The 23,260-nt window shown below is 38.3% G+C and overlaps 1 protein-coding gene across 4 annotated transcripts in view; it reads left to right on the top strand.

Moving 5' to 3' along the window:
- Nucleotides 1-23,260, top strand: part of LOC106133712 (nuclear pore complex protein Nup98-Nup96) — a 68,061-nt gene that overhangs the window by 37,503 nt on the left and 7,298 nt on the right. For all 4 annotated transcript variants that reach the window (XR_009657460.1, XM_060952346.1, XM_060952348.1 and 1 more), the window contains exons 25-45: nucleotides 671-773; nucleotides 1,256-1,367; nucleotides 1,978-2,181; nucleotides 3,201-3,269; nucleotides 6,635-6,733; nucleotides 8,989-9,132; nucleotides 9,740-9,829; nucleotides 10,724-10,852; nucleotides 11,570-11,685; nucleotides 12,404-12,565; nucleotides 13,940-14,018; nucleotides 14,881-15,009; nucleotides 15,907-16,029; nucleotides 17,103-17,280; nucleotides 18,179-18,344; nucleotides 19,100-19,221; nucleotides 20,093-20,221; nucleotides 20,769-20,850; nucleotides 21,611-21,679; nucleotides 21,973-22,075; nucleotides 22,564-22,685. Coding sequence is in view for 3 of the 4 variants with exons in the window: in XM_060952346.1 (XP_060808329.1) it covers nucleotides 671-773; nucleotides 1,256-1,367; nucleotides 1,978-2,181; nucleotides 3,201-3,269; nucleotides 6,635-6,733; nucleotides 8,989-9,132; nucleotides 9,740-9,829; nucleotides 10,724-10,852; nucleotides 11,570-11,685; nucleotides 12,404-12,565; nucleotides 13,940-14,018; nucleotides 14,881-15,009; nucleotides 15,907-16,029; nucleotides 17,103-17,280; nucleotides 18,179-18,344; nucleotides 19,100-19,221; nucleotides 20,093-20,221; nucleotides 20,769-20,850; nucleotides 21,611-21,679; nucleotides 21,973-22,075; nucleotides 22,564-22,685 (2,530 nt within the window). In the remaining variant the exon portion in view is untranslated. The remainder of the gene's footprint in view (nucleotides 1-670; nucleotides 774-1,255; nucleotides 1,368-1,977; nucleotides 2,182-3,200; nucleotides 3,270-6,634; nucleotides 6,734-8,988; nucleotides 9,133-9,739; nucleotides 9,830-10,723; nucleotides 10,853-11,569; nucleotides 11,686-12,403; nucleotides 12,566-13,939; nucleotides 14,019-14,880; nucleotides 15,010-15,906; nucleotides 16,030-17,102; nucleotides 17,281-18,178; nucleotides 18,345-19,099; nucleotides 19,222-20,092; nucleotides 20,222-20,768; nucleotides 20,851-21,610; nucleotides 21,680-21,972; nucleotides 22,076-22,563; nucleotides 22,686-23,260) is intronic.

Consider the following 23,260-nt stretch of genomic DNA (forward strand, 5'->3'; position numbering starts at 1 on the left):
ACCGCTTCTTCTGCACTGACGCCTTGGAAGCGGCAGTAAACTTAGTTTTAAGTTATTTATTTGACGTCAACCAATGTTGTTAAACCATACGTTTTGACAATTATTAAGCGATGTGAAATATCCTATAAATGAATAAAAATTTTGAATTTTAAATTTGAATAAATGTTTGTCAAATAATATATAGGTAATAAATATATACGGGACAAATTACACTGATTGAGTTAGCCTCGAAGTGAGTTCGAGACTTGTGTTACGAGATACTAACTCAATGATAATAGACTACCGCACAGACTAGCGCACTATCGCTGTGCCACAGAGGCCGTCAACAAACTAAATAAAAATATAATGAAGAGAAGTTAGTTACATATCGTTATATTCTGCGGCTAGCTTCAATTCATAAATTGAGATTGTTTTTTTAACTGTCAACTGTCAGGGAAAATAACATTCGCAAGCGTTAACATAACCTCTTTCGTCAATTTTAGATTTTTGTGTATTCATGTTTTTTTACCGACAAGATGAAATAACCTAGAGAAAAAAGGGAAAATAAGAAATCATATGCTGTTTTTATACATAACACCTGCTGTCAGTGTCAGTAATGTCAATTTGTTTTTTTTTAAAGACTGAAAGCATTGACAAAGATATAAAACTCTTATTTGTTCTCTCGTTTCAGACTTCTCAAAATGGATTACGAGGGCAAATTGCGTAGAGTTTGCGACAAACACGACACGAAATTCATAGAGTACCGCCCGCAGACCGGTAGTTGGGTGTTCAGGGTGAGTTTTGACCTACATACATACATATGGTCACGCCTATATCCCTTGCGGGGTAGACAGAGCCAACAGGCTTGAAAAGACTGAATGGCCACGTTCAGCTATTTGGCTTAGTATAGCAATAAATTCGTTGAGTTGTGACAAATGTAAGTGTGAAATTGTAAATTGTGTGTAGCAAACTCAAATAAACATACTTTCATATAATCACGTCTATATCCATGGCGGGGTAGACAGATCCTGAAGTCTTGATATGCCACGTTCAGCTATTTGGCTTTAAGATAGAATTGAGATTCAAATAGTGACAGGTTGCTTGCTAGCCCATCGCCTAAAAAAGAATCCCAAGCTTGCAAGCCTATCCCTTAGTCGCCTTTTATGACATTCATGGGAAAGAGATGGAGTGGTCCTATTCTTTTTTGTATTGGTGCCGGGAACCACACGGCACAATATGATAAATCAACTTTAAGAATCCATAATTTTTCCCCCAGGTAGAACACTTCAGCAAGTACGGCTTGACTGACTCAGATGAGGAGGACGACATCACTCCTGATGTGCTGAAGAGGCAGCTGGTGGAACAGCAGCAGCTGCAGAAGTCCGCAGGTCAGTTTTACTTTACCAGCCTGAGACTCCTCTCTAGTGGGACTCAGTTTTATTTTCCTATCTAATGGGAGTGCTGTGTGGGACTAACGCCGTATTTTTTAAGGTTCTGGAAAGTCCCACTAGATACATACACATACATACATATAATCACGTCTATATCCCTTGCGGGGTAGACAGAGCCAACAGTCTTGTAAATACTGATAAGGCACGTTCAGCTTTTTGGCTTTAAGACAGAATTGAGATTCAAATAGTGACAGGTTGCTAGACCATCGCCTAAAAAAGAATCCCAAGTTTGTAAGCCTATCCCTCAGTCGCGCCTTTTGCGACATCCATGGGGAAGAGATAGGAGTGGTCCTAATCTATGAAAGTGCTGGGAACCACACGGCACTGCACTCACAAATCACTTAATTTTAATATATATTTATATAGTCCGCCAATTGTATATATATATATAATTGGCGGACTTAATGCTAAAAGCATTATCTACCAGTCAACCACAAAGACGTTGTAAATGTCATAATTATTTTTTTGCTAAGGTATTCTTCACGAACGAAATAAGATATAATTTCCCTATACAGTATAACCAATTATAACTATGTTTTTATTCCAGCTCCAGCGAAACCTAAACCGCCAGCTGGTCTAGGCGGCCTCGGAGCCCCGGGGCTCCAGGGTACCGTACAAAGCGGCCTTCAGCCGGGGCTACCTCTCGGCACACTACAGAGTATAAGTTCCATGCCTCTGTCTACCTCACTCCTGCCTGAGCACATGTTCGCAATGCAAAGCTCGCTTGGCTTGTACAATGGAGAAGGAAAAGGTTAGTGTTTTATAATAGCGTGTATATAATATGTTCGTCCTTTGTAATAACTAATCAAATTCTAACAGTAAGACCTGTAAATTGGCTTTTCGTTTTGTATAACTGTTAACTTGTTATTAATATTGTAAGCTGTTGGTCTTTAACAAATAAAATAAAATAATGACACGTCGTTTTTCCGCACGAGATGGACAGAGCCAGGTCCTGAAAAGATTTAAGGCCACGTTCAATTATTTGGCTTGATGATAGAATTGAGATTCGAATAGTGACAGGTTGCTAGCCCACCGCTTAAAAAAGAATCCCAAATTTATGAGCATATCCCATAGTTGTCTTTTACGACATCTATAGGAAAGAGATGGAGTGGTCCTATTTTTTTTTATATCCGTAACCACACGGCACTTCTATACAAAAATTAAATAAGGTTACATAAGAGATTCAACAGTTACTTTATGTTTTTATTTTATTTTATTCAGGAATAACAAACAGTTACATAATATAAAGTTAATAATAAAATAAATTATACATGTATGAATAATAATTATGCAACACGCAACGCTATTCACAGATTGAACATATGTACATACATACATACATAAAATCACGCCTCTTTCCCGGAGGGGTAGGCAGAGACTACCTCTTTCTACTTGCCACGATCTCTGCACACTTCCTTCGCTTCATCCACATTCATAACTCTCTTCATGCAAGCTCGCCGGTATACATATTAAAAGTTTGTGCCGTGTGGTTCCCGGCACTAATACAAAAAAGAATAGGACCACTACATCTCTTTCCCATGGATGTCGTAAAAGGCGACTAAGGGATAGGCTTACAAACTTGGGATTCTTGTTTAGGCGATGGGCTAGCAACCTGTCACTATTTGAATCTCAATTCTATCATTAAGCCAAATAGCTGAGCGTGGCCTATCAGTCTTTTCAAGACTGTTGGCTCTGTCTACCCCGCAAGGGATATAGACGTGACTATATGTATGTATGTATGTATATTAAAAGTTATTGTTATTGTTACAGGGTTGACTTTCGAAATGGACACAACTGAGGATAACGCTGAGTCGCACAGTATGTACTCAGATAGCAGAGGTATGAAAAGAATAGAATAGAATAGATTCATTTTCAAAATTGGATACTAGATTTTTAATAAAATCAAAGCATGAGTTTGACATAATAGATAATGACAATAATAAACTTGTGATTTTAGGTATTACCAACTTTACGTCAAAACTACTGAACCGATCATCGTGAAATTTAACATACTTACATGTAACTACATAGAATAGATTCATTTTCAAAATTGGATACAAGGTATCACTTATTGACGTCACATCACTTAAATCTAGTTATAACTACTACCGCTTCCAAAGAGCATGTGTAGAAGAAGCGGCGGAACAAACTACACTGCAGCATCGGACGTCAATATCCTACTACTATTATAAAGGCGAAAGTTTGTATGGATGTTTGTTACTCTTTCACGCAAAAACTACTGAACCGATTACCATGAAATTTGGTATGTAGGTAGCTGAAGACCCAGAATAACACATAGGCTACTTTTTATCCCAGAGTTCCCGCGGGATTGATAGGGTTTCCATGCGGACGAAGTCGCGGGCGGCCTCTAGTACAAATATAAATATAATATACTAGACTGTGTATACTATGTGTTATTCTGGGTCTTCAGCTACCTACATACCAAATTTCATGGTAATCGGTTCAGTAGTTTTTGCGTGAAAGAGTAACAAACATCCATACATCCATACAAACTTTCGCCTTTATAATAGTAGTAGGATTTATATTCAGTGAGAGAGAAATTCATATATCTATAGATGAATCTCTTTATTGCACCATAAGAGTAAAATATACAAAACATACAGAGTTGGTACAAAGGCGGACTTAACGCTAATGCTATATATAAGATTTATATGTATAATAACATCCATTAAATAGTGGAGAAATACTGTTATTTTGAGGTTTCTAATGTGATGATGTGATGTAACATATACGCTATATACATAATAACAATAAAAACATAATTTTCATTAGTTAATATTGTAAAAAAAAAAACTTTTTAAGTTAAACGGTTTTATGTTAAACATACATTGCAATGTTTAATATAAATGTACTAAAAACCAAAAAATAATAAAATAGATACAGTCGTGGGAATTATAAACATTATGCATAGACTAGACTAAAATAAAACCGTGGGGCACGTCAATTGTCTACAATCGTTGATTAAAATGTTTGTTTTGTAATGTTACACTATAATTAGGCAGTTGTTCAACCGACAACGATGGGCGTGTGATAAGTAGGGCTAGAATGTGGAAACAAGTTAGCAAGCTCGATTAAGCGAGTTTTAGGGTTTCATAATGTTGAGCGAGTAGTACTTTTATCATAAGTTTTGTCGATTAAAGACAAACTACGAGCAGTGAAACGATTCCTCGCTAGCCAGCAAAATAGTAAGTAATATGGGCACCGTCTGCGGGCCAACTGCCTAACGACGAATTAAACGATTCTTCTATCGCACATTAAGTCTATAATTTGTAGACAATTGACGTGCCCCACGGTTTTATTTTAGTCTAGTCTATGCATATGTTTATAATTCCCACGACTGTATCTATTTTATTATTTTTTGGTTTTTAGTACATTTATATTAAACATTGCAATGTATGTTTAACATAAAACCGTTTAACTTAAAAAGTTTTTTTACCTTTTTTTATTTTCTAGTTTTTAGTTTTTATTTCGCATTCTGTTTAATTCATTTAGTGCTTCATTATTGCAAGGTTTCTTGCCCGTTAGTTTATTGCAGTCCAACTCCTCTATACGTAGTCCCTGCAAAGATCTTACTCTACTAAGAGCCACGTAGGCTTGACCTTCTTCAAACAGTTTCGCACCTAAGTATACGACTGCGTGATCCACAGTGCTGCCCTGCATTTTATGTATTGTAGAAGCCCATGATAGTATTAAAGGCAACATTCTTCTTTCAGCCGTCCCGTAATTGTACTTAGCTGGAAACTGTATGGCTTTCGGGTGTATAAGATGAACTCCGTCTTTTGCGAAATCAATTCCGACGGAAGGTACATCTGTTGCATACATCTGAGTTCGACGAAATTGAGGCCAAACGATTTCGTTGATGTAGCCTATAGCGCCATTTACTAATCCCTTTGAAACGTCAATATTGGACCGTAGCATGACTTTTGCCCCCACAAATATTTCCAGTTCCGCTGGTAAACCCCCAGTTTTGTTGATATCAGCTGGTATTATAGTAGCTATATCATTTTTAGCCACCCTAACGCCACACAGTCTTCAACACGATACAAAATCTTGACTTGGGTGGTGGATTTAGGCTGGATTAATCAGATACCTAAATTACAGATTCAATTTCTAAATTTAAATCTTATTATTATACGCCATTTAGTGGCTGCGCCCATCCATACTAATATTATAAAGAGGAAAGACTTGTTTTTTGTTTTTGTAACGAATAAACTCAAAAACTACTGGACCGATTTGAATGAAATTTGGCACAGGGATAGACTTAACCTTCAGGAGTAACATAGGCTACATTTTATCCCACTGCTTAGATTTTAATTTTAAATAGTAAATTGTATTCTACTTGTTGAGACCTTTCATTTGATACCCATGTTGATGGGATTGATAAAACCTAAGTTTTCCGCCATTTTGTAGAGGCCGCCATCTTGGATTTCAATTTTTTATAGTATATTGTATTCTGCTTGTTGAGCCCTTTCATTTGATACCCATATTGATGGGATTAATGAAACCTATATTATCCGCCATTTTGTAACGGCGGCCATCTTGAATTTATAATGATAATGAATAAACATAATTATATTGTCACCAAAATCCAAAGTGTATACAAAATTTCAGATTAATCGGTTGACAGGAAGAGGGTGAAATTTGAATTACTAAATTTGACCCAAGAATAAAACAAACGGGGTGAGCTAAATAAAACCGTTTAAAAAAGATACGAATTCCATCTAAACCAAAAGATATGACAATTATTAAGTGATATATGAAGTATCCTATAATAATGAATGAACATCTATATTATACATATAATAAAACAGTAAAAATATTTTGTCTGTACATTTAGTATTTTTGACTGAAATGGATAGAGACACTTAGAATGAATAAAAGAAAGCAAAAATTTTTTTTTCAATTTATTGTCTGTCTGTCTGCCTGTCTGTATGTATGATCATGCTTTTCTCCGAAAGTACTGAACCGATTCACTTAAAACTTTCACCAATTGAAACATTTAAAGTTTGTTTCATCAATCAGCGGTTCGCTAAAAAAAAAGTTATCGTCATTTGAATGAACTCAAGGCATGAGTTTGCCTGCAAATAAGTTTACGCGGAAAAAAATCGAAATTGACGCGGACGAAGTCGCGGGCAACAGCTAGTTTTGAATATGAGTTGAAAAATAAATTAATTACGTTACAGCTCTTGGCGTGAAGAGTCCCACAAGCGAACTGGCCCGTCTCGAACACCGGCAGAGTCACCACGTGCAGCTGATGAAGGCTTCCCTCTACGCTGACGCTGGTATGATAATCTAGATACATACATACATATATAGATACATACATACATACATACACATGTACATACATACATAGATACATATATACATACATACATTCATACATACATACATATATACACATGTACATACATACGTACATATACTACTCTGTCAAGAAAGTAGCAGGAAAAGATCAATAATACACAAACTGTTTGTTATTCATCCAAATTTATTTTATCACCTTCAAAATATGCTCCTTTAGAAACGATACACTTACGCCAACGAATAATCCAATCATCAAAACATTTTTTAAACGCTGTTTCCGGAATTGAGGTCAGTTCTCGCCGCGAATTCTCTTTTATGTCTTCTACCGATTGAAAACGGGTGCCACGAAGTGGTAATTTGAGTTTAGGAAAAAGAAAAAAGTCGGCTGGAGCCATATCTGGTGAATATGGTGGTTGCTCGATGGTATTTGTTGAGTGTTTGGTTAAAAATTCGTTCACAATGATGGCCTTGTGCGAAGGTGCATTATCATGGTGCAAAATCCAAGAATTTTCTTTCCACAAATCTGGCCTTTTTCGTCGGATTTGCTCTCTTAAACGCCGCATAACACTCAAATAATATTCCTTATTTACCGTTTGACCTTCCGGCAAGAATTCCGAGTGCACAACACCGCGATAGTCAAAGAAAACAGTCAACATGACTTTGACTTTTGAACGACTTTGGCGTGGTTTTTTCGGTTTCGGTTCAGTTGGAAGGCGCCACTCCGAAGCTTGTTGACTAGTTTGCATGTCAAACTCGTAAACCCACGTCTCGTCACCAGTAACAATGCGTTTCATGAATGTTGGGTCGGAATTGACTCGTTCTAGCATGTCCTCAGCGACTCTCTAGCGATTGAGTTTTTGAAAAAAATTCAGGTCTTTTGGGACTAGCCAAGCGGCAACATGTTTCATACCCAAATTATTAGTTAAAATGGTACAGATCGACTCGTGAGATACAGAAAGTTCGGTGGCTATCTCTCTCAAAGTTGAATGAGGATTTTCAGTCACTATTTCCTTCACTTTTGCGATGTTAACTTCAGTTGCAGACGTTGATGGCCTACCAGAGCGAGGCAAATCTTCCATCACATCTCGACCTCTTTTGAACGCTTTGTACCACTCATAAGCACGAGTTTTTGATAAAGTCGATTCACCGTAAGCCTTCTGTAACATTTTCAGTGACTCCGAACACGATATTCCATTGGCAATGCAAAATTTAAGACAAACTCTTTGTTCGATGTTTTTATCCATTATGAAATTAGCAATACACACTAGATATGATATAACTAAAAATAGCACTGTATTTAATGTAAACAACAGATGCAACTCAAACTCCGCGCCAAAATGGAAAACAGTTGTGCCAATCTAACAACAACAAAAAAAACAAAAATTTTAATTTGGAACCATAAATAAATAATCCATTCCCGATACTTTTCTGACTGAATGTATACATACATACATTCATACATAGATACATACATACATAAAATCACGCCTCTTTCTCGGAGGGGTAGGCAGAGACTACCTCTTTCCACTTGCCACGATCTCTGCATACTTCCTTCGCTTCATCCACATTCATAACTCTCGGCAACTCTTGCAAGCTCGGCGGTTTCGGGTACAATGTTCGTTCCCTTACTCCTCCGAAACGGCTTGACCTATTCTCATGAAATTTTGTGAGCATATTGATTATATCTGAGAATCGGCCAACATCTATTTTTCATACCCCTGAGTGATAAGCAGAGATCGGAATAGGTAGATTGATTTTATGTACTTGCATCATGAATTACCATAGAAAGCATAACATGAATAAACTTTTTTCGCTATAGAAGGCCAGTCAATCAGATTGATATGATATAAAATGAGATGATGAAATTTTAAAAATTCTTACACTTACAGTAAACTACATTGTCCGCGGGTAACATAGGACTACAATTTACATGAACAAAGTCGGTGGAAAACAGCTACCACTAATATATACTTCATCTCACTTGTAAAAATTCCGGAGAAAATCTTAATAATTTACAAATTCCGCAATTCCGGAGGTCCATATTCATATTAATATATACGTTTCAATCTACCTATTCCCATCTCTGGTGATAACGGTTACTACGGTCCACCCTTAACATTTTTTTTTAACTAGAATTTACTTTAAAAATATTTATATGGCAAAACAACGTTTGCCGGGACAGCTAGTACCTATATAAAATTACAAAATAAAAAACATGTTTATTACACAGAAATGGAGGACGACGTGTCAGTATCTACGGGGGACCAGCAAGTGCCGTGGACTCATTCGCCGCCCCGGGTCGCACTTCAATCGGCGGCCACTGTACACACCGCTAGTGATGTCACGGCGCCCGCCATCTTGGCGAGCAATGATGGTGAGTGAACGAATGAAAAAGAAACGTCATTCAAATTAATTATTCTGATAAAAGTTCATTTGGAAAATATATAATCTGTTTTTTTTTTGTAATTGTGCCGTGTGGTACTTGGTGCTTAAGAATAGGACTCCACTCCCATATTACCGGATGGATGTCGTAATAGGCGACTAAGGTAAAGGATAATAATAAACTTGGGATTGTTCTTGTAGACGACAAGGGTTGGCAACTTGCCACGATTTGAATCTCAATGCCGATATTTAGCCATACAACTGAATGTGGCCTTTCAGTCTTTTCAAGGCTCTGTCTACACCGCAAGGGATATAGACGTGACTATATGTATGCGTATACAAACGGAATTTACTCGGTGATGTTCTGGCAAAAGGTCAGGACAAGAGTACCCGAAACCGAAAATCTTACATGACGAGAGTTATGAATGTGGATGAAGCGAAGGAAGTATGCAAAGATCGTGGCAATTGGAAAGATGTAGTCTCTACCTATCCCTCCGGGAAAGAAGCGTGATTAAATGTATATATGTAAATTAGCAGAAATTCACGTGGTTACATTTTTTATTTTCATTTGTGTATTTTCATTAACTTTTTTCTTACAGAAATAGCAATGAAACCGCTCATAGTTCAGCCTCACACCATCGTATTGAAATATCATAGAAAGGTGCCGCCTTTCAAGAAAACTATTGCGGGTAATTTGTATTTTATATTCTTTAGACGATGGGCTAGCAACCTGTCACTATTTGAATATCAATTCCATCATAACGCCATACAGCTGAATCCTTTTAGTCTTTTAAGACTGTTTGCTCTGTCTACTCCGCAAGGGATATAGACGTGATTATATGTATGTTATATAGAGTAAATAATTAATTCCCATTCAACTTCTTTCTCTTTACCTACCTTTTTTTTTCTTTTTGTATATTTTTTATATCGGACGCAAAAAAAAGGCAGTCGGAGTTTTTCTATACGGCTAAATGAAACACCTATATGTAATTAAACACGCCTCACACACTCACCCATAGTATGACAGACGGCCGCCATTACGTCATAGATTATCTCACGAAATGGTGACTTTTCTGAAACTTCGTGTCTCCTCAAACCATGACAGAATCACAGAAAGTCCGGTGGAAGCCATAATATAGATAAGAAAGAAAGAAAGAAACTTTTCTGCCACTCACGTACAACGCCGCCATAACGATGCTTCACTTTTCTTTTGAGCCACACTCCGTCCGCCTTTTTTTCTACGTCTTCGATTGGACGATTATATCTATACTAATATTATAAAGCTGAAGAGTTTGTTTGTTTGTTTGTTTGAACGCGCAAATCTCAGAAACTACTGGTTCGAATTGAAAAATTATTTTTGCGTTGAATAAGGTAGGCTTTAGGCTGTATAACATCACGCTGCAACTATAAGGAGCGAAGAAATAATGGAAAATGTGGAAAAAAAACGGGGAAAATTATTCATCCTTGAGGGCTTCAACAATAACTATTCCACGCGGTCGAAGTCGCGGGTCACAGCTAGTCTGAAATATATCACGATCAACCATTTTTTTTTTAATTTAAGTCAACATCTGCATTGTAAACAGGACGTCTAGACGCGGCCTGCATAGCTGACATGGCGGTGTGTCGCGCCCGCCACAGCCGCATCGGTTTCGGTCCAGCCGGCCAGTTCGTCTTCCCCACCAGCCTGGATTCGTTGGCCGATTTGCCTAAATGTGAGTTATGTTCTGATATTTAACGTTTATAGTATGCCTGAAGTGTGAAGTATGCAGGGATCGTGATTAGTTGGGAATAACTGTATAACTGTGTTTAAGTTAATTTAATATTTTAGTAATTTACATTAATTTTACTGTAAGTTTTCCTGTTAAAATAAAATAAATAAAATAAAATAAATAAATAAATATGAAGACTTTGCTTATCCCATTGGGAGAGAGTGATTTTTGGTATGAAGAAAGAGGTGGAGGAATTTACAAAAAAAATTGTCTATTCCTTGTTGGCATAACATATAATTACGTCTACAACCCCTGCGGGGTAGACAGAGCCAACAGTCATGAAAATACTGTAAGGCCACGCTCAGCCGCTTGGCCTAACAATAGAATTGATACACAAATAGTGGTAAGAATAGTGACAAGTATATAAGCCTATTCCTTAATCGCCTTTTATGACATCCAAAGGAAAGAGATGGAGTGGTCCTATTCTTTTTTTAATATATTGGTGCCGGGAACCACACGGCACATATTGCTGCCGGGATCCACACGGCACATATTGGTGCCGGGAACCACACGGCACATATTGGTGCCGGGAACCGCACGGCACAATTTGGTGCCGGGATCCGCAGGGCACATATTGGTGCCGGGAATCTTAACTTTTTAACCAAACCTAAATTTAACATTTTAATGTATTTCACTAATTCGTTGTTGCGTTTATTACAGCGGCCGAACTGTGCGACCTTGGCAGATATCTGGGCGGCAGACGAGAAGACGATTGGAGTGAACCCATTGTGGCAAGACTGGCTGTAGGTCATGGAGACCCGTCTGGATATACACAGGTATGTGTCCGGGACTTCGCTGCCGTGGTAATTAAAAAAAAAATGGTATTATATGGAATAAGTATATGGCGTGTGGTTCCCGGCACCAATAGAAAAAGAATAGGACCACTCCATCTCGCTCCCATGGATGTCGGAAAAGGCGACTGTGGGGTAGGCTTATAAACTTGGGATTCTTCTTTTAGGCGATCGGCTAGAACCTGTCACTATTTGAAACTCAATTCTATCTTAAAGTCAAATAGCGGAACATAGCCCATCAGTCTTTTCGAGACTGTTGGCTCTGTCTACCCCGCAAGGGATATAGACGTGATTATATGTATGTAGGGGTAGACAGAGCTGACTCTTAAAAAGACTAATACGGCACGTTCGGCTGTTTGGCTTAATGATAGGATTGAGATTCAAATAGTGACAGGTTGGTAACCGATCGCCTGAGAGAAGTATCGCAAGTTTACAAGCCTATCCCTTAGTCGCTTTTAACGACAACCGTTGTAACGAGATGGAGTGGTCCAATACGGGTTAGGTTCCGCTGCAAAGGTTGCGGAGGTCAGACGGAAGTCGCTTCGTATAAAACCTGACTCACCCAATCCAGGATACATGGTCGAAGACATACCCCGGGCACCTCTCCAGAGTGGTGAGGATGCAACCGGGACTATATCTAGAAGAAAGTAGACATAAAAATAATAATTTTATAGGTGCTAATTACATTTTTTAAATCCCACAGGAGGCCCTGACACTTTACATGGAGACCCTACTGGAATGGTCCGAGGTGATCACGTCACCGGTATGCCCACGTCTAGCGGTGAGGACAGAACCTCACGCGAGGTTGCAGCTCCTCTTGAAGCAGCGGGAACACGCGCGCGCTCTAAGGAACAAGTCTGTTCAGGTTAGTTAATTAACTATAGATACATACATATAAGATATATTATTGAGGATTTTCAAAATAAACCACAAATTGTTTCTCTGAAAATACAAAGTTTTGTTTTATTTTAACACGCTTTTATAATATCACAATAATTATTGTTTACCTATGACAATTACACTTATGTATATCTCACCTGAAAATACAAAGAAACGACATTTAAAGTTCACTAATATCGATTCTTCAACTATATCCTTTCGTTTATCTTTCCAAAACTAATTTTTTATAACATTTATGTACACAATAATCTTAACATCATCCGCCATTACATCCCCCTTCAATTCTCTCCACGCCACAGATAAACTATCTAAACGCGCGAAGCGCGGCAAATTTGAAAAGATGAAATGTCATTTCATTACATACATACATAGTAATCACGTCTATATCTCTTGCGGGATAGTCAGAGCGGATTATCTTAAAAAGAGTGAAAGGCCACGTTTAGCTTTATGGTTTACTGATTAAATTGAGATTCAAATAGTGACAGGTTGCTAGCCTTTCGCCTAAAAGAAGAATTAGAAGTTTAAAAGCCTATCCCTTAGTCGCCTTTTGCGACATCCGTGGGAATTAGACGGAGTGGTCCTATTCTTTTCTTCCCACCCTAAGGTTGACTGGAAGAGATTGCTTTAGCGATAAGTCCGCCTTTGTACCTCATTACCTGTGTTTGTTTTTCTGCTTTTCTTTTTCTTATGGTGCAATAGAGTCTATCTATCTAAAAGTAAGTAAGTACCAGGTACCATACAACAATAAAATTATATACTAGAGGCTGCTCGCGACTTCGTCCGCGTGGAATCAATCCCGCGGGATATCCGGGATAAAAATATAGCCTATATGTTATTCTGGGTCTTCAGCTACCTACATACAAAATTTCATCGCGATCGGTTCAGTAGTTTTTGCGTGACAGAGCAACAAACATCCATACTGACATCCTTTGTGAGTATGTCAAAAATTTTCGCATTTATTATATGAGAAGGATTATTCATACTGAATTCGTTTCTTATTATGATCATATTAAGGACGTCCTGGTAAAGGGTCAGGTCAAAAGTACCCGAAACCACCGAGCTTCCATGAAGAGAGTTATGTATTTGGATGAAGCGAAGGCAGTGTGCAGAGATCGTGGCAAGTGGAAAGATGTAGTCTCTGCCTACCCCTTGTTAGAATATACCATAGATAACAAAATAAAAATTATAAAATGTTGTTAGTAGCGCCATCTATGTAAACACATTGAGTAACTTCCTTTTTAAATAAAATTAGTCTATTACGGAAAGCAACGTGTTTTAATGCCCCTCCGGGAAAGAGGCGTGATTTTATTTATGTTATGTATGTCTGTATGTTTCACAGTTCGGCGTGACCGGCGAGTACTGCTGTGAAGTGTGGACGCTGTGCGAGGCGCTGTGGAGGGCCGATCTCGAGAACGACGGTGAGTCTTTTGTTTGTTAACCCCCAATTAAACAGATGTGTATTATATGCCGTGTTTACCGGTACTAATAAAAAAAAACATATAAAAAAGTCAAAATCCCTTGCGGGGTAGAGTAGTAATCACGTCAAAATCCTGGGAACTCCGGGATAAAAAGTTGCTTATACGTTATTCTGGGTCTTCAGCTACCTACATGCCAAATTTCATCGTAATCGGTTCAGTAGTTATTGCGTGAAAGAGTAACAAACATCCGTACTGACATACTCGCAAACTTTCGCATTTATAATATCAGTAGGACGGTTTGAAAAATTATAATTGAAAATTTATACATACACACATATAATCACGTCTATATCCCTTGCGGGGTAGACAGGGCCAACAGTTTTAAAAAGACTAATAAAAACCACGTTTAAAAATGTATTCTCTCTTGTATTGTTTATATACATTTTTAATAAAATGTTCCTATATTATATTTAGAACATGTTTAGAATTTTAGAAAATATAAGTGTAATTAATGTAACATTTCAATACAATGTACATTGTTCAGAAATAAATGAAATGAAATGAAAATCAGTGTATCATGTGATGTACACCATGATTCCCTTGCGAACTTTTGTAAGGGAGTCATGAATGGTCTGTGATGATTAATATTTTTGTTATCTTTATTGTATCAACTGTTTAACAATATATTAATGTTTTCAACTAAGAATTTGAGTATGTGGTGTTTACCTTCAATGGTTTGCACGTTTAGCAATTAAATTTAACATATGTATTAGATTATATATAATGTTTCAATGTAGCAAACAAGGGTAGACCAAATAAATAAAATAAAAAAAAATAAAAATGTATTCTCCCTTGTAACCAGGAGTGGCCCCCGAAGACGTACAATCGCGCGTGAGTCAGCACAAGAGGCTGATATCCTGGCTGACGGACGCCGTCAAAGATGTCACCGAGGGGGAGTTGGCGTCACCCAGCGAATCCGAGGCTGAAGACGGTATGTATATCTTACTAGAGGCCGCCCGCGACTTCGTCCGCATGGAAACCCTATCAATCCCGCGGGAACTCTGGGATAAAAAGTAGCCTATGTGTTATTCTGGGTCTTCAGCTACCTACATACCAAATGTCATGGTAATCGGTTCAGTAGTTTTTGCGTGAAAGAGTAACAAACATCCATACAAACTTTCGCCTTTATAATAGTAGTAGGATAATACTAGCTGTGCCCGCGACTTGGTCCGCGCGTGGAATAGTTATGTTGGGCACCATTGAAGCCCTCAAGGATCAATAAATGTATGCGAATTTTATGCAATTAATTATGAACCGTGTGTGCCGTGTGGTTCCGGGCACCGATATAATAAAAAGTAAAAAGTTTCCCATGGATGTCGTAAAAGACGGCCAAGGTGGTAAGGTATCGGCTTGTGAACACGGGATACTTCTTGTAATCGATGGGTTAGCAACCTGTCAATATTTGATTCTTAAATCAATTCATTAATCCTAACAGCTGCACACGGCCTATCAATACCGCAGGCTCCGTCTACCCCGCAAGGGATATAGACGTGATTATATTTGTCGGCCTCTGTGGCGCAGCGCTAGTACGCTTGTCTGTGACACCGGAGGTCCTGGGTTCGAATCCCGGCCAGGGCATGATGAGAAAAGAACTTTTTCTGATTGCCCTGGGTCTTGGATTTTTATCTATATAAGTATTTATTATAAAATATAGTATCGTTGAGTAAGTATCTCGTAACACAAGTTTCGAACTTACTTCGAGGCTAACTCAATCAGTGTAATTTGTCCCATATATAGGTATAGGTATATAAATGAATGAATGAATGAATATATTTTTGTTTTTTAAGTAATTAGGTATATAAATTAATTAAATGAATTTTATTTACAGACACGGATTTCCACAGCGGTCGTGTTTGGACGCTCTTGGTGGGCGGGAGGGTGCTAGACGCTTGCAAGTTGGCGAGAAAGCACGGCGACTTGAACATGGCGGCGCTGATAGCGCAGGCCGCTGGTGATTATATTAATATATACATACATACATACATAAAATCACGCCTCTTTAGCCGGAGGGGTAGGCGGAGACGGAGACTACCTCTTGGAAAGAGCTTGCCACGACCTCTGCATACTTCCTTAGCTTTATCCACATTCATAACTCTCATATTATTATATATTGATATACATATGGTCACGTCTATATAATACGTGTGTGTACTGATTAAAACAGTAATAACTAGTGTATAATAAAGTAATAAAATATTATATATATATCAGTATTTTTAAGACTGTTGGCTCTGTCTACCCCGTAAGGGATTTAGACGTGATTATATGTATGTACAAATTATGAGGCCTAATTGTTAGTTTTTTGCACACATTCGTGTATTCATAATTTAAAATAACTCTTTGTATAAAATTTGTAATAATTTAAATGTGTATTAATTTAAAATTTTTGATCCTAAAATTTTACTCCATCTGTGGTGACATTTTCCTGTCACTCAATTAGGTCATTCATAAATCGTTCTCTCTCGCTCTCACTCACTCACAGTCACTCAGTAACGACAGTGTTTTGTATCAATAGGACAATATTTTTTTTTCTTTTTGGTGTTAATTTAGTTTCACAACAACTAAAACATTGGTGAAATAATGGCATCAATAAACAATAATCTACCTGTGATATACGAAGCAATACAACACATTATTTGGAAACGAAACGCTCCTTACAAAACGCTTCTCAAGTGTGACGTCACACCTGACGTTCTTGTTCGCGTCATGATCTTTATTTGTATGGCAGCTAACTTAATTATTACGTTTAAGGATAAGATGTCTTAATAAAAGTTATTCCATATTTTTGTTTATTAATTTCTGGCATAGTTGTTTTTAAATAATTTTGAATTTTTTAAATAGACTTTCCCATCGTACTTTAAAAGAATATAAATCATATAATGAGTCAAAATTAAAACTAAAAATTACGTGTATCATGTATCATATCTATCATGTAATTAAATAATTAATATTGTTTTAAGACCTTGTCATCATCCTTATTGATTAAGGTCCGTTTAAAATGAATTATCGTTTTATTTCGTACAGGAGACCCTCTATTCCGTTCCCTCGTGTCCCGCCAACTGACTCTGTGGCGGGAGTGCGGCGCGGAGCCGCTGATATCTGCGACGCGACTGGCGACGATGCGACTAGTCGCAGGTCTGAGCACGCCGCGCGACAAACTGAACACGCTGGATTGGATGAGGGCGTTGCTGGCCACTGCCAAGTGAGTGCGACTTTTTTTTTTCACGAGAAGACAATGCGACTAGTCGCATGACTCAGCGCGACAAACTTTACTTGCTGGATTGGATGAGGGCGTTGCTGGCCACTGCCAAGTGAGTGCGACTTTTTTTTGCACTAGAAGACAATGCGACTAGTCGCATGACTCAGCGCGACAAACTTTACTTGCTGGATTGGATGAGGGCGTTGCTGGCCACTGCCAAGTGAGTGCGACTTTTTTTTGCACTAGAAGACAATGCGACTAGTCGCATGACTCAGCGCGACAAACTTTACTTGCTGGATTGGATGAGGGCGTTGCTGGCCACTGCCAAGTGAGTGCGACTTTTTTTTGCACTAGAAGACAATGCGACTAGTCGCATGACTCAGCGCGACAAACTTTACTTGCTGGATTGGATGAGGGCGTTGCTGGCCACTGCCAAGTGAGTGCGACTTTTTTTTTTCACGAGAAGACAATGCGACTAGTCGCATGACTCAGCGCGACAAACTTTACTTGCTGGATTGGATGAGGGCATTGCTGGCCACTGCCAAGTGAGTGCGACTTTTTTTTTCACTAGAAGACAATGCGACTAGTCGCATGACTCAGCGCGACAAACTTTACTTGCTTGATTGGATGAGGGCGTTGCTGGCCACTGCCAAGTGAGTGCGACTTTTTTTTCACTAGAAGACAATGCGACTAGTCGCATGACTCAGCGCGACAAACTTTACTTGCTTGATTGGATGAGGGCGTTGCTGGCCACTGCCAAGTGAGTGCGACTTTTTTTTCACGACAGAAGTCTTTGCGACTAGTCGCAGAAGTCTTTGCGACAGCTAGTATACATATATATATATATATATACAAATCTTTATATGTGATAGTATATATAACCAAAATCTTTCCATTCTAGATACATCTGTCCCCAAGTGCCGACACTGGAGCAAGTGGTGAGAACCTACGAGGGTTTCTTCATCGGTGATGATGAAGACGCTGACCTTACCACGGTGGAGGATGATGAGATGGGCATGAGGCATCCTGTGCCGCCCTACTGCCAGGATTATGAGCTGGCTTCCAATGTGAGTGAGACTTTTAAGTGATTAAATAAATATATACGGGACAAATTACACTGATTGAGTTAGCCTCGAAGTAAGTTCGAGACTTGTGTTACGAGATACCAACTCAACGATAATATATTTTATAATGAATACTTATATAGATCATATATATATCCATGACCCAGGCCAATCAGAGAAAGTTCTTTTCTCAACATGCCCTGGCCGGGATTTGAACCCGGGACCTCCGGTGTCACAGACAAGCGACAGAGGCCGTCAAATTCCCGCGAGAAACACAGGGAGTTACCGAAGTTCTAACGTAATACGGAAATTCTAATGTATAACGTAATGCCGTGTGGTTCCCGGCACCAACAAAAACAAAAAAGAATAGGACCAATCCATCACGTTCCCATACATACATTCATATAATCACGTCTATATCTCTTGCGGGGTAGACAGAGCCTACAGTCTTTTAAAGACTGATAGGCCACATTCAGCTATTAGGCTTTAAGATAGGATTGAGATTCAAATAGTGACAGGTTGCTAGCCCATCGCCTAAAAGAAGAATCCCAAGTTTATAAGCCTACCTATTAGTCGCCTTTTACGACATCCATTATTCAACCTGTCATTATTCGAATTTCAATACTATCATCACCTAAAATGCTGAACGTGGCCTTTCAGTCTTTTCAAGACTGTTGGCTCCGTTTACCCCGCAAGCGATATAGACGTGACTATATGTATGCATGAATAGGTGTTTAATTGATTTTATTATTTCACAGAACGGACGCCACCGTCGCATTTTAGACTTGCGTTACGAGCTGATAAAGGCTCGCTCGAGGAATGCCCGGCCGGGACTCAAACCCGCTTCCTACACGCCCGATCCGCTGGATTATAGTCTGTGGTGAGTTAACTGAACATATTTTTTGTGTTTACATAATGGAAATAGCCAAATAGGTTCCACGTGGCCTATTAGTCTTTTCATGACTGTTGGCTCTGTCTACCCCGCGAGGGATATAGACGTGATTATATGTATTATGTATGTATAATGATAATTTATACTTGTTTATGGTGATAATACCACCAATACAAAAAAGAATAGGACCACTCCATCTCTTTCACATGGATCTCGTAAAAGGCGACTAAGGGATAGGCTTACAAACTTAGGATTCTTTTTTAGGCGATGGGTTAGCAACCTGTCACTGTTTGAATCTCAATTCTATCGTTAAGCCGAACAGCTGAACGTGGCCTGTCAGTCTTTTGATGGCTGTTGGCTCTGTCTACCCCGCAATTGATATAGACGTGACTGTATGTATGTGATATATGTGTGCCAACGATTTGGCTTGCATGTGGATTTAAAAACAGGTTAGTATATGTTATGTTAAACGCTCACTATGATTATAGTACACATATGTATACCTTACATATAGAAATAGCCAAATAGCTGAACGTGGCCTATCAGTCCGCTCAAGACTGTTGGCTCCGTCTACCCCGCAAGGGATATAGACGTGACTGTATGTATGTATGTGATATATCATGTCATCAGGGATGATGTGCCAACGATTTGGCTTGCATGTGGATTTAAAAACAGGTTAGGTATATGTTATGTTAAACGCTCACTATGATATAGTACCTAACATATAGAAATAGCCAAATAGCTGAACGTGGCCTAACAGTCCGCTCAAGACTGTTGGCTCCGTCTACCCCGCAAGGGATATAGACGTGATTATATGTATGTATGTGTGTATAGCTAACATACATTTTGTTGTCCACAGCTTCCTCCTCGGGACATGGTTTGGGAACCCTACAAGGGAGAGTATAACGGGCTTGGCCGACCAGCTCGAGTCGTTGGGGGCTTGGCATTTGGCCGTACAAGCACTGGCCTACCATCCTGATGACGTAGCGTGAGTGTTAACTGGTTACGATTCATTTAAATGATGCTGCTGATGTTCCAAGGTCAAATTTGTGCATGACGAGAAAGTGCCGTGTGGTTCCCGGCACCAATAGGAAAAAATAGAAACCAGATAAATAGAACAAAATAGAACCACTCCATCTCTTTCCATGGATGTCGTAAAAGGCGACTAGGGGAAAGGCTTATAAACTTGAGATTCGTCTTTTAGGCGACATGCCAGCAATTTGTCACTATTTGAATCTCAATTCTATCATAGAGCCAAACAGGTGAACGTGGTCTTTCAGTCATTATGTGCGAGATAGCAGGAGACATTTTATTTTTGGATTACAAGTTTAATTCACTTGTAATAACGTCGTTATTTTATTGAACTTCAATAAAAAACTTCATACTTTTAAGACTAGCACAATCACAATAAACTATATCTGTATCTAAGCTCAATTCTATCAAGACTTCTGGCTCTGTCTACATATAGACATGATTATATGTATGTATGTATGTAGCTTAGCCCTTAAAAATTGACAATGAATTATTTGTTCCAGTCGCGGTCACCTGATTCGCGGCGTGCTTTCTCGGCACGCGCCCGCCGCGGCTGATACTGAAGAACAACAGAAGAGAATGCAGGTCAGTGAATTGACGACTTGTCATTATGTCACAAACTATTTTTTTATTTAATCAAAGTGTAATTGTACCTTAAAACTCTATTATAAATAATACTCTAGTTAAGAAATCAATCAATATTTTTTTGGTTATATTCTTTTTTAGAGACTTTGTAATAAAATTAAATAATCTGCTGTCCATCTTGACATTACTCAAAAATATCAATTAACCCATTTTTATGTTATAAAGAGAAAAGTTACAACACTTTAGAATAGTACCACTCCATAGCTTTCCCATGGAAGTCGTAAAAGGCCACTAGGTGATAGGCATTATTTTTTAAGGAACAATGAAGAAATTTATAACCAACACTCAATAAAAACATAGACTACTTTTTCTGAAAATTACGATGAGAGCTAATAAGATAATAGCCCCGTGCAGAAGCTAATCTATACTAATATTATAAAGTTGAAGAGTTTGTTTGTTTGGTTTGTTTGACCGCGCTAATCTCAGGAACTACTGGTTCGAATTGAAAAATTCTTTTTTTGTTGAATAGACCATTTTTCGTGGAAGGCTTTAGGCTATATAACATCACGCTGCAACTATACGGAGTGAAGAAACAATGGAAAATGTGAAAAAAACATCAATGATGCCCAAAATAACTATTCCACGCGAATGAAGTCGCTGGCGAAGCTAGTTAAATAATATTCAAATGAGGATATTATTTTAGTCTTTCAACCGATACCTTCTGGCGAGGCCTATCATAAGTTCAATTTTCATTTTACAGTTGGTAAGAAGATTGCAGATACCGGAGAAGTGGTTGTTACTGGCGCAGGCGCATAGGGCCGGTTATATGGTAAGTTTTGAATTTTATTATACAAGTCTTTATTTTGACGTCTCAATAAGAAAATTATTTAAATTACACATTCATTGTCATTCCATAAAATAAAAAAAATTGAATTTTAACACATTCTAAAGGTTAACACAAAATTTCACTAATTGTTTTAATTATAAATCTCAATTCTGTCATTAAGCCAAACAGATGAACGTGGCCTGTCATCAGTCATTTCAAGACTGTTGACTCTGTCTCCCCCGAAAGAGATAAAGACGTGAGACTATATGAATGAATGAATGAAAATTGTTTTCCAGCATTCGTGGTTAGTACAAGCACGCCATCTATCGGACGCTGAAGAGTGGAACGCCGCGCATGAAGTCTTACTTGATAAGCTGTTACCCGATGCCGTGTTAGGTGGTATGTATACAATACAATACAATACAATAACTCTCTATTGCACAACAATACATTACAGTAAAATTTACAATCATGTATTAAAAACATAGCAGCGAAAGGCGATCTATCACTTAAAGCGATCTCTTCCGGGTAACTTGTAAAGTGTATAAAAATATTTACCCGGAGAAAAGATGGCGCTGAGTTAATTTATTTTAAAGAAATGTATAAATAATTATAAACCTACGGGACAGATTACACAGATTGAGTTAGCCTCGAAGTTAATTCGAGACTTGTGTTACGAGATACTAACTCAACGATACTATATTTTAAAATAAATACTTATATAGATGCACATCTACGACCCACGCCAATCAGAGAAAGTTCGATTCTCATCATGCCCCGGCCGGGGTTCGAATCCGGGACCCACTGTGTCACAGATAAACTCACTACCGCTGCGCCACAAAGGCCGTCAAACAAAAATGTATAAGTGTGATTTTCTTTTTCTGCAGACAACATGAAGAATGTAGCGCCCCTGCTAGAAAAACTTTACGAAGCCGCGCAGAGACACGAAGTGTGCAACTGGGAGACCGGGGGGCTGGCCTTGTATCACTATATGCACGTCTGTGAGCAGGTAACGCGTGAATTATAAGTAGAATTGAATAGATTTATTTTCAAAATTGGATACAAGGTTTCAATTATTGACGTCACATCACTTAAATCTAATTATAACTACTACCGCTACTAAAGTGCATGGTTAAAAGAAGCGAAGGAACAAACTACACTGCAGCATTTTCAACGGACGTCAATTTACAAATATAGATCTATTAAATCTAAATCGTGGACGAATGCACATTGTCTACATTAAAAACACGAATGAAATAAAATAAAAGCCAATAAACTTGCTTCTATAGCGACCTGTTTGTCTCTAAGAGTCTCAAATCTAAGCTTAAACTTAAGACTTGACTATTGGCTTTATCTACCCCGTATGGGATATAGACGTGACATGTATGTATGTGATAAGAAGGACACGGCACCACATTAGGTCTATGTCAATAGGGATGTGGACTGTACTCAAATAAGTATAAAATTTTACCACGAAAAGGTAGTTTCTATAGTAAAAATAATAAAAAACACAATATTTTCCTCAATAAACAAGGGATTATTTTTTTATTTAATAAAATGTAATCAAATATTTCACCCTCAAGT

Source organism: Amyelois transitella, chromosome 28, assembly GCF_032362555.1.
Source record: "Amyelois transitella isolate CPQ chromosome 28, ilAmyTran1.1, whole genome shotgun sequence".
NCBI lineage: Eukaryota > Metazoa > Arthropoda > Insecta > Lepidoptera > Pyralidae > Amyelois > Amyelois transitella.